Raw genomic sequence first — 12,288 nt, 5'->3', positions numbered from 1 at the left:
TGAACAGAATAAATTAATAATATAGAAATAATAGGTAAATAGATTGATTGGTTGGTCGATGAATGGATGGATGGACAGAGGGTTGGATGGATAGATGGATGTATTATTAACTGGAATAGAGGAAAAAGACAAAAGAAAGAAAAAGAAAAAGAATAAGAAAAAAGTGAACAGATGGTGAGAGGAGTATATGAATAGGAAAGTACAGGATAGAAAGAGATGGATGGATGGATGGATGGATGGATGATTTTGAGCAGAACAGACAGGCAGACAGACAGATAGATAGATAGAAGTATGGGACTAATAGAATAATAGAGGCGTACAGGTGAATGAGTGGATGATGCTTGCATATTTTTGTGTGTTAAGTGGTACACAGATAAAAAGATAGATGGGTGATGTTTGCATGGAGAAAGTATGTGTAGACAAACCCACCCCATGGAAGTGTAAAGTGCAGACGGATGGATTTTACATGGTCCGTTGTGTACCTCGTCTCGGTTGCCCTCAGCGATGCCTGCCTCCTTGGCGCGGGGCCTCGTCGCTGCCAACACCTGCTCCAGCTCGTCCTTCTCGAACAGGTTGGGAACCTCGCCAGAGTTCAGCATGTTGTTGATGTCCTCCAGGAACTCCTCCACTACAATCTGAGATCATCACAAACAGCTCATTAAGAACACAACACTTCCCTGTGTGAGCTCTTTCACAATAACAAGTTCAGCATGAACTTCTCCAGCATGATCTCAATCCATCACACTCAGCTAATTAACCAGAATATTTAGCACACACTCCTCAGATAAAAGCTGTGTCCCATGTGGAGGGCAACTGCCTTCATCGATTTGGTATTTTAGCCCATTTTGAAGGCAGCATTGGCACACTGGTGGCTCAGTGGTTAAGATATTTGAAAGGTTGAGAGTTTAAGCCCCAGCACTCTAAGCTGTCACTGTTGAGCTCGTAAGACGTGCAAATGTTCGAGAGATGGCGTACCACGGCTGACCTGGTACTCTGATCCCACTTTTCTTTTCTAAGCTGGGACACACATCAAGAGCATTTTTTTTGTTGTACAGCAGACATGTGCATATAACTGAGTGGAAAGGTTTCAAAAGTTGACAGTTTAGGTTTTTAATATTATTTCTATTCATTGGCAAATGTGGTCCAAATGTACATTAAGACATTAATAGTTAAAATCATGATTTTCCAAAAGTGACATAAGATGTGGACTTTTATTCCACTTGTCTCTAAGGACTTTTCCAAGCCTCCTGCTGTTTGTATTAGATTTTTGCAAATCAAAAAAAATCCAGCAGTTTCTGGCACTGTGTTGGTGTTTGCCCTAAATACTACAACCTTATAATTTTATCCCCTTCTCTTGCTCTGTAAATGGTCAAGATTTTCTGTTTTGTGATCCTCGGTTTCCTCTTAACTCGAGTGCTCATTGCAAACCACTTGAGAATTTGAAGATTTCATGCTTCAAAGAGAAAAAAAAACATACGGGGGATGCAAACTTTTAATCTTGCTAATAAAGATAACTGATGATGTAGCCTCAGCAGGTGTAATATTTAGGCTGTATGCTGTAACAGGTTTCCAGTTGTAAAATTAACACAGAATTCTGTTTTGTAGATAAACTTTAAAATAGTGGTACAAATTTTCACTGACTATCCAAATGGGGGTACAAACTTTTGCAGCTCTACATCTAATGCTACTTAGCTTAGATTGTACATTGCTTATTCCTTCAAGCTACTGCACTCTACACACCCACACACTTCACACTCTCTAACTGGACAGTCTCTGTCTCCATCGTATTTCACGTACGTCTTCCTGACCATAACAAAAAGCTACAGAATCTGCAGGCAGAAATTTTACGGAAAAATCGACTCATTGCGCTTTCTTCTGCGCAGACCTTTACAAAACTCTTCTATTCAATCTCCACCCAACTGATTCCACTGACAGACTTGCACCTAATTATCCTAATGAGTGCAGGATTGGGACGGAAAACACGGAATGTTATAAATCAGCCGTACCCAGCCAGGTCAGGTTCACAGGCCATTAGTGTTCACTATCTAAGACATCTTAGGGTCATTAGTGGTCCTTCTCAAATGAAAGTGATCTAAGGGACGAGGCAGTTCCAAACGTGCGCACATATTTCAGAAATATGTTCTCGTAAAATGAACCCTGAGCAGATTGAAAAGGATGCAGTTGGAACAGATTTAACTCTTATAGTGCATAATAGCCTGTATAGCAAATATCTAAAGCACTGCACTGTAGGGCCCACTACTCTAACTCCACTATCAAGAACTGTTTTAATATTGTCAAATATGACAAAAATGCAAATCTATACACCATGCTTTCTCTGACTATCTGTAAGCATTAACAGTGTTTTATATATCAGGGGATAAAGTGACCTGTAGCATAGATGCATTGTGTCCTATACTGAAATGTGTCCGTACTGAATTGTATGTAAAGGTAAATAATAGTGTAGCATGCTGTAACGTTGGATTTGCGGCACGTCCTGTCTGTACCTGAGTGTCAGTGAAGAGGAAAACCATGTCGTGACCCTCAACGCCGGCCATCTTGTACAGTTTACGCAGATCGTCATGGAAACTTTCGTAGTTGTAGCCGCGGCTGAGCTCGATCTGGAAGCAGCGGTAGCCGCACATGTGAGCAGCCAATCGCGTGAGAGATTGCTTCCCTGTCCCGCCCACACCGACCAGTAAGGCGTTGCCACGCTCTTGACGAATCATGCGGGCGATTCTGAAAGGAAAACATCACAAATCGTGAAACAGCAGAGCTTAACAAAGTATCAAGAACAAACACAGACTTTCTGTTACCAGTTCATCCCTAATGTTCTTTTGTTTTGTCAAAATGACCCATTTTATTAAACTCACAGCTGATCCATGAATGTGTACATTTAGGCCATTTTTTATTTATTTTAGGAAATGTTTGATTTAAAGCATCTACTGAATTTTCCTTTGCAAAACAGAAAAAAATCGTTTAACAGATTTGTAGTCTTGCAAGCCACGTTTCTTCCATAAATGTGGCCTTTCACAGGAACAGGTCGTTCGATCGACATTGCAACCATATTCATGCGCCAATAATTCTTAAAAAAAAATAAATAAATAAGTGAAGACTGGATGCTGGATTTTCTTTTTCGGTCCAGTGCCTGTATCTTCTTCCAAAAAGCTCACCGTGTTCAGAGTTTTTTGCACAGACATGCATGCATACAGAAGGTCAGAGAGCCAATCACATTACCACCTTCATGATTCTGAAGCTTGAAAAGTGTACAAACTGGGTGTTCTCGCTGCTTTGGCATTGAACATCACTGAAAAATGGTGAATGAGGATAAAAAAAGAAAAAGCTCTTGCTCGAGCTAACAGTGAGTGTTAACCACTATGTTTGAGACTGTGGACACTTTTTTTCCTATTAAACACCATGGTAACTGCGCTAGCAATAACAATGTTCCTTATGACATTTATCTAAAAACAGTTTCTTTTCTTTTTTTAACTCAAATAAATTGCTCAAGGTCTATATCCATGACACCATTCTTTGGTTGGATATCTATATTCTTCTACAGACCTGGCAAATAGTTATAATCCATAATGTTATTCTTCTTGGATGTTAAATTCTCGACATGGATGCATGGTTTGCTCTGGATGCTGTGACAATCCACTATAAAAGACTTTAGGTTTCCATCTTTTGGTGAAAGGAAGTCTTGATCAAATTTCAAGGGTTATACATCAATTTCAACTTTTCACACAAAAAAGCTCTCTCTGAAGTCTTCTTTGGCGGTGTACAGTCTTCTCCGCTTCCTGCGATTTATACCTGTCTGGATGCATAAGATAGGAACCCGGTCACACCATCCGATTTTATCCATCCTTAATGCTGCTTACTCAATATTCTGCTTCTTATGTATGCTTCTGCAGGTCTGATCAATCCCTGCAATCTTTTCAGTCCACTTTCTCAGTGCCTTCTTGATTTATTTTCTCTGTGAAGATGGCATTTATATTATTTACCGTTCTCAATTGCATGCATTTTTTCACTCTTATTTTCAGTCTGGCATTTTCTTTTTCTTCTTCTTTCTATTTCTGTCGCTTAGGTGATTACTCCTTTTTGGGGGACTAAAACTTAAGTGATGGATGTGGATTATGCTGGGCCAAGGAGAACCCATGTTATTACGGTTTTCACTTCCCCATACACCTTTACCACGTTTTTAGGTGCGATTGGAGCTGTGGAAAAACTTTTCAGGGGAAAATTAGATCGGGGAAACCGAGCCCATATAACAAACAATAATTAGACAGATGATCGTGAAATGTTCGGTCTTCTATCGGCCCTTATTAAAGTCATGTGATCTACCTGGAGACATGTTCGATGGCGTCCTGGAAGAACACAAGCTTGGTTTCCTTGGCGAAGGTCATGTTGTAGTCGTCCAGGTAGTCCTGCAGAACGTTTCGGATCTTCTCTGTGTCCATCAGGTCCTCGTAGACGCGGTCAGCCTTCTCTGCTCCGACCTACACAAAATGACGATCGTTCAGCAAACACTGAATCAGCGTAGTGGACTAACTAAAGCCCTATGTATGGCAAAAGAGCAGAGCACTCTCAGCACTTCCTCAGACTCCGCCTTAGCCACGCCCCCTATACACTCAGTATTCCAGACAACACAAAATGTCTGTCTAATTATGCACTATTGTGAATTTAGTTTTTTTTTTTCTTTAATTTGTCACCCATCTGTACATGGCATAATCAAGAAGCCTTCAGGCCTACGTCATGCGGAGATAATGTTTGGATAGCCTTCACAAACAATTAGGACCTTTAAAAGGGTTAATACAAGGAAGGCAGCGGGTCCTGATAGGATAACTGGTAGGGTACTTAAGGAGTGTAGGGAGGAGCTTAGTGGTATTTACAGTCATCTGTTTCACATGTCTGTGGACACTTGCTATGTACCTACTGCCTGGAAATTTTCATTTATAGTGCCTGTGCCAAAAATATCAAAACCAGCAGATTTAAATGATTATCGTCCGGTAGCTTTGACATCTATTGTCATGAAGAGTTTTGAAAAAATAGTGTTAGATCGTGTTCTTTCTGAGGTGCGAAACAAACTTGATCCTTTGCAATTTGCATATAGGAGGGGGAGGAGTACAGAAGATGCGCTCTTGTATATGCTGCATAGACTTTACTGTCATCTTGATCAACCAAAGCGATATGCCCGCGTTATGTTTATAGATTTCTCGTCTGCATCTAATACTATACGACCACATATTCTAATGGAAAGATTGTTTAAGCTGGGGGTGAATAGCAGACTCATTAGATGGGTTGAGTCTTTTTTGACTGATAGATTACAGTGTGTTAGGGTAAACTCTGCTTTGTCTTCCCCTATTGTTACCAACACAGGGGCCCCACAGGGAAGTACTATCTCCGCAGTGTTATTTACCCTTTATACAAATGAATGTAGAGGTTCCTCATCTGATGTTTTTAATGTCAAATATGCAGATGATACGGCAATTGTTGGTTTGATCACTGAAGATGAGGTGGGGTATCGTAGAGGTGTGAATGAGTTTGTTGATTGGTGTCAATCTAGTTTCCTTCAGTTAAACATCAGGAAAACTAAAGAAATAATTTTTGACTTCAGAATGAGAAGAGACACACCAACAAGTAACTGTTAATGGTGAGGGCATTGAAGTTGTAAATGAATATAAATATCTAGGGACAATCATTAATGTAACACTGACATGGGATGTAAATACAGCAGCTGTTTCCAAGGAAGGGCTGCAACGATTGTATTTCATGCGTAAGCTTCGACAGTTCGGGGTAGATACATATATGTTGGCTCTGTTCTATCGTTCATTTGTGGAGAGTATTTTGACTTTCAGCGTTGTTGCTTGGTATTTCTCGTTGTCTGTAGTAAATAAGAACAAACTAAATAAAATTGTTAATATGGCTAGTAATATTGTAGGTAAACAACAGCATAGTATGATAAAACTGTGTGAATTTCAAACTGTGAGGAAAAGCCATGAAATTCTTCAGGATGCATCACATCCTCTTTATGGAAAATATGAGTTATTACCATCTGGTCGAAGGTACAGGGTACCATTATTACGGACTGCCCGTGCACAAAGATCTTTTATATCCTCCAGTATAGCTCTGTTAAATAAATTTTTGTGATATCACAGTTGTCATTTTTTTACATCTATGCCAGTGATTCTGTCGTTGTGAAAGGGATGTTGTTTGATGCTGGTTGTATTTATTTGTAATGTGTTGTAACCTGTTGATGTTTGTTTGTACTTGTTAATTGATTACTGAAGAGTTGCCACAGATTCAAAAAGAATTTCGGAAAGGACAATAAACTAAACTAAATATGGCGTGACTGCGGAGGCATCGTTCGCTGTGTTTTGCACACAGCAGCTGAGTGAACTCCGTGGATGTACATCCTACAGAGTATGTGTGCTTGCAACCTGGCAAAGGTGGGTTCTTCTTCTTGCAACCATTTCCGAAGTCACCTTCGCATTAAATACGTTGAGGCCTTTAGCGTTTGATTAATTAGCCACCTTAGCTATTTAGCCAGGTTGTGGAATACAGCCGTTTGCTTTGTTTACACATCATTTCGAGGTCCAAACATTAGAATCATAACATCAGTTGAAGAGTCACCTTGATGAAATCTCCAAAAATAATAGGATGCTTGGTGAGATAACTGGGCTCCAAGCTGATGCTGAAATATTTACCTGAAAGATACAACAAAGACTAATGTTAATTTTCAGATAAGTGTCACAGGAATAAGCTTCCTGCAGCTTTATCGCTAGGAATGCTTGTACTATGTACTAAATATTTTAGAAAACTAGAGACAATAATCGTAAATGTTCATAATTTTAATTTCAAAATAAATAAACTGTCACCAGTTATAACAGTAACACTAACAGACATGGCATTACAGTGAATAATGGCACTAATGACACTTTTATCAATTGCCAAAGAATTAATTAAAGAACTTATTCAAGCTCTATGAGCTTTTATTAAAGTTTGTTACCAATTCAGCAAGAATTATGATGATGATGGAAAGTTCTTACTGGCCATCTCGCAGATCATGGTGTTGAAGTAGGTTTTGTCCTCGTTGTTGATGAGCCGGTCGTGAAACACACGCTGACACTCGTGACAGAAGAGACGGAAGATCTGGTTCTGATCCTGCACCGTGCCAGACTCGCACTGCAACATGCCTAAAACACACAAACACACCGCTCACCTTCAATCACATGCGTGGGTAGAAAACTACTTTTTTCTGTCTGTTGCTTTGCAGTATCTTTCCAGTAAGAGGTTTATTTAAATAAATAAATAAATAAATAAAAGTAAATAATATGCTGTATACTATACCAGGACAAACTTGCACTGAGACACTTATCATAACACACTTGCTTCTTCGAGTTGTTTAGCATCCTCAAGTGTTTTCTTCCTCTTATACTACAGCAATGTGCTTCTCACTTGAACACTTAAGGGTAGTAAATTAATCCACAGCTTGTTTAAGGTTTGTGTGTCACTGTGTGTCACACATTTTCTTCATGAAGTCGTGATTATGCGCAAGTGTGTGTGTGTGTGTGTGTGTGTGTGTGTGTGTGTGTGTCTCACCCTGCACACACTTGGACAGATCTCGGAGGTTGAACACGTAGTGGGATTTGGCCGGAGTAGGGAGCAAATCCACGCTCATGCGGCGGTAAATCTCCACTGCGGCATCCACTATGCTGCCTGCAGCCTGTTTCACTGCTGCTGGGAAATCAGCGAGGAAGCCACCGAGGATCGCCTGCAGGAACAGAGTCAACACACACACACACACACACCTCAGATGGGCTACAAAGCACACACACTGTATACCTGATAAAAATGGCCAGTGATTATACACACACATGGATGGGTACACAAAGGCACTGAGCCACACTGGTACAGCCCGGGCCTGTGTGTGTGTGTGTTTAACAGGTTCTACCCGTCAGAACTGAGCCACTGTGTGTGTGGAACTATATATTTTTTCGTCTATATGAGAGACCTTAAAAATCTGCTTCAGGCTTTGCTCGGAGGGCGTCGGGAGGCAGAGCATGCTGAAATGGCGGATGAAACGAGGGGTCACAGGGTTACGACCTCCACCAGGAGGCGCACATGCTGCCGCTACCGTCATATCCTACAAGGAGAAAAAAAAATATATATATACCCCCAATATCAATATACACACAAAATGGCAAGTCACAACATTCACTGATTCTACACTCTTAAGGAAGAAAAAAGTGTACATGAAGGGACGAGTATAAAGAATGTGGAAGAGGAGATGAAGGGATAAGTCGAGAAGACAGTGAGGAAGAGGAGATGACGGGATAAGTCGAGAAGACAGTGAGGAAGAGGAGATGAAGGGATAAGTCGAGAAGACAGTGAGGAAGAGGAGATGACGGGATAAGTCGAGAAGACAGTGAGGAAGAGGAGATGAAGGGATAAGTCGAGAAGACAGTGAGGAAGAGGAGATGAAGGGATAAGTCGAGAAGACAGTGAGGAAGAGGAGATGAAGGGATAAGTCGAGAAGACAGTGAGGAAGAGGAGATGAAGGGATAAGTCGAGAGGACAATGAGGAGAAAGATATAAATTTTTTAACTCTGCACCTCTGCTTTTTTCCCCCCTATAGCCATGTTTGATTATTTACTCTTGTTTTATCTGTGTGCAAGTGTGTGTGCATGGTTTCATGCCTTGTTTACTCAATGCTTGTGTGTGTGAAATGCAAATAACGGAAGTTCGAATCAGAATTCAAATGAGAACAGCGACGATAGAGAGACAGATTGCATGTTGTCCTTTCAAACGATATATCATAAATACATCTGGGCCTGTATTTAAACCTCTCAGTGTAGTCATGACTGCTGACTGTAATGCAATTTTAGTTACACAAATGAAATTATTTATTATTAATTCAACAATTAATGAATGAATTAATAATATGTGTATCTACTTGAATCTCCTTCCAGAAGAACTTTTCGCGGTCGTAGAAGCCCTGGAAGTCCTGAAACTGACGCAGCAACTCTATTGGAGGCTGTGAGCCGTAACTGTCCAACTTCGGCATGTTCAGATCGTCCACGAACACCACTACCCGCTTATTGGCAGGAGCACCTGAACCACACACACACACACACACACACACACACACACACACACACACACACACACACACACACACACACACACACAGAGATTTTTGGATTAGCCTTAATAAAAAGACTTCCTGCTTTTACAATGTTCTATTAAAGAAGAAACAGAGGAAATGTGACATTGACTACAGTAAGGTCTCCTTTTTGTTTCAGTTTTACCTTGTTACACTCAGAATGAAATTTGATCCTCTGAAATAAATGCAATTTTAAAAATATATTCTGTTAGTATAGATCAGGCTGATTTCTAAAGTGCTTTTAAAAATAACTACTTGTGACCACAGTGCTGTACAGTGAATTCAAATTAAAGCTAGAAAGAAAATAGGTAACGCTTTACATTAACCTTCCTTTAACTGACATTATTTAACGCATCTGTCAGCATGAGCAGACCAGGAACATTATTACACCATGAGTAAGATTAAGAAAGTATGTAAGACTTGTATTCATTAAGTATTTCTGATCTATAGCTGAAACGCCGCCTGGTCTTTTCTCGTTCTTCTGCAGCCTCAGGTTCCTGTTCTTGGCTGACAGGAATGGAACCCGATGTGGTCTTCTGCTTTTTCAGCCCATCCACCTGAAGGTTTGACGTCTCGTGCTTTCTGAGATGCTTTTCTGCTCACCACAGTTACAGAGAGTGGTTATTTGAGTTAGCTTGAACCAGTCTTGTGATTCTCCTCTGACCTTTCTCAGGTACAAGTTGTTTTCTGCCTGAAAAACTGACGTTTGCTGGACGTTTTTTATTTTTCTCACGCTCTGTATATACTCGTGAGACTTGTGTGTGAAGATGCGTATGTGTGTGTATGCGCATACCCAGTATATTCTTCCTCTTCTTCTCCAGCTTGGACTCGATGATCTCCTGCGTTCTAGCTGAGGACGTCTGGGCGGAGAAATTGATGTAGATGGGGACGTACCCTGCCTTCTCCTGTATGCTGTTTAACAAGCCACGAGCCACAACGGACTGACACACACAAACACACACACACACACACACACACAATACGACGTACCTTCATATGATGTACATATAGGTTAACAGTTTATATATATCTATCTTTCTTTATCTGTAAACTGTTTACCTCATTACCTTCTGTCCCCCCACCACAAAAAAAAAAATTACCTTTCCTACTCCAGTGATGCCGGTGAAAAGCACAGAGTGTCCCACAGAGAGCAGTTTTTCCATCAGGTATCCATAGCGCACCGTGTCCATAGTGGGCACCAACATCTCAAAGAAAGGAATCTCCTTGTTATACCTATGCAAAACAAAACATGACTGTATAAGAGGAATAAAACACTTTGGGTTGTGCTGTTATAGAAAAAGAATCAACTTTGGGCCGGCTGCTACACGACGGGTCGTCTCACAACACCTTTTCAATAACATGACGCCCCAAAGTGTTTTATTCCTCTTATCAACACGACAATTTTGATTTTATTAAAGAACAAGAACTACTTTTTTTTTTTTTTAAATCTGTTTATAGTTAAATTAATGTTGTGGAACATCTACAAAACAAGGTAGTTCCTATTATTACTCATTATCACTTACATTATAGCAGCTACTGTACAAACATTAACAAACATTCCCTCACCATCGCTCTTGTAAATAATAAGACAAAAAAATGTACATTTTCGGATTGATTATTTATAAAAACTGTAGAAATGGGGTGGCCGTCTGACAAACTGCCCGTCTGACACCCCATGGGTGTGTATTTGTGGGTACGCGTGTTAATCAACCTGAAGTATGGAATGATCCTTTCCCATGGTTCCAGGCGCTTAGTCTCAAAGTCCATATGCACACTCCATAGGTCCCCTCCACTCGGGAGCTGAGCGAGAGAGAGAGAGAGAGAGAGAGAGAGAGAAGGAGAGACATTCACAACTAATATAAGCATCAAAGAGGAAAGTACAGTAGAGACCATTATTTAAAAAGTGAATTAAACACTCTCTAGTTCTTATATACATGATTTTGTGCATATGAAGTTTGTGTCTGTGGGCTTCATCAGAACAGAAATGTCTCCTCTTAGTTTTGTTTTTAGCTGGATGCAATATTGATGCAGCTCTGTGCTAATAAAATAGAAGAAAATAATTTCATAAATAATTTTTCCAACACCAGCTTATTCCATATTCAGCATCATACTCTTTTCTCCTTCCCTCCCACTCTCTGTGAACTCTATTTCAGCCCTTCTGAAATAAATATCACCCCTCGCAGGACTGATATTCTCATAAAATATTTAAGATGGGCAGTTTTATGGACAGAATGAGATGAAAGGGACTTCGCCGAGAGACTTTTAAAAGTCTTTTGGCGAGTCAAAGAAGGTCGACGTTATAAAGAGAATATATCCTCTCTTCTGCCAAAAAGTTGATGCGGTCTACAGTTATAAGAGGTCATATTTAAATAACCGAGTGGAACATCATTAGGGAATGAACAAGCAGCTTAGATACAGGCACTAGAACGTGAACTTTTTGCTAGCCAGATGAGTTCTATAGGAAACATTCGCTCAAGGATGTGATCCCAAAAATTATTCTGTATTATTAGAAGGGTAGTGATCCAAGTGGGTGCCTTGGCATCGGTGTTGTCCTCGAACTGCAGCCTGACGAAGCTGTCGAACGCGTCCCAGGAGCTGTCTGTCAGATTCCCGCCTATGGCCCAGATGTAGCAGAAGACGAACGTCTGGCAGAGCATGCTGTTCAGCCGAGTAGAGTCCTGTACATACACATACAAACTTTACCTTTAATTTTAAACTTTAATATTATAAAACATTGTTAATGAAGAACTCACCAGCAAACAAACAAAGGTTATTGAACATGCTAGAGACATTACGGCTGACATTAAGTATTTGAGCTGAGATGAGATGGACTGTACCATTTTAAGGCTGGGGGTATCCTTGCTGAACAGCAGCGCCTCGAGGAGGCAGCAGAGGGTGGTGACTTTGCTGATGTCCACCTGAGCCATGGCCTGGATGCAGCGCTTCGACACAAACTGGAGACCCTTCTCGACATAGCTCTCAAAGAGCTCCATCAGGTACGCTCGCACAGGCTCCGTCACCTACGCACACACAGTATGTTTCTCAATATAACATGAAATCTGTTTAGTGATCAGTGCCACCTGGGAATATTATTCGTATTCCTCATAGTTTTGTCTTGTTTTCAGTGGCGT

At 40.6% G+C, this 12,288-nt stretch overlaps 1 protein-coding gene across 1 annotated transcript in view; it reads right to left on the bottom strand.

Moving 5' to 3' along the window:
* Positions 1 to 12,288, bottom strand: part of dnah6 (dynein, axonemal, heavy chain 6) — a 56,439-nt gene that overhangs the window by 26,358 nt on the left and 17,793 nt on the right. The window contains exons 38-50 of the mRNA XM_053230946.1: positions 11,995 to 12,177; positions 11,692 to 11,835; positions 10,869 to 10,957; positions 10,258 to 10,390; positions 9,951 to 10,098; positions 8,948 to 9,105; positions 8,006 to 8,137; positions 7,594 to 7,765; positions 7,041 to 7,187; positions 6,625 to 6,698; positions 4,336 to 4,490; positions 2,505 to 2,736; positions 483 to 635 (exon numbers count right to left, since the gene is read on the bottom strand). Of these exons, the coding sequence (XP_053086921.1) occupies positions 483 to 635; positions 2,505 to 2,736; positions 4,336 to 4,490; positions 6,625 to 6,698; positions 7,041 to 7,187; positions 7,594 to 7,765; positions 8,006 to 8,137; positions 8,948 to 9,105; positions 9,951 to 10,098; positions 10,258 to 10,390; positions 10,869 to 10,957; positions 11,692 to 11,835; positions 11,995 to 12,177 (1,920 nt within the window). The remainder of the gene's footprint in view (positions 1 to 482; positions 636 to 2,504; positions 2,737 to 4,335; positions 4,491 to 6,624; positions 6,699 to 7,040; positions 7,188 to 7,593; positions 7,766 to 8,005; positions 8,138 to 8,947; positions 9,106 to 9,950; positions 10,099 to 10,257; positions 10,391 to 10,868; positions 10,958 to 11,691; positions 11,836 to 11,994; positions 12,178 to 12,288) is intronic.

Source organism: Pangasianodon hypophthalmus, chromosome 28, assembly GCF_027358585.1.
Source record: "Pangasianodon hypophthalmus isolate fPanHyp1 chromosome 28, fPanHyp1.pri, whole genome shotgun sequence".
NCBI classification, from domain to species: Eukaryota; Metazoa; Chordata; class Actinopteri; order Siluriformes; family Pangasiidae; genus Pangasianodon; species Pangasianodon hypophthalmus.
This window is presented reverse-complemented; position numbering and strand designations above follow the sequence as displayed.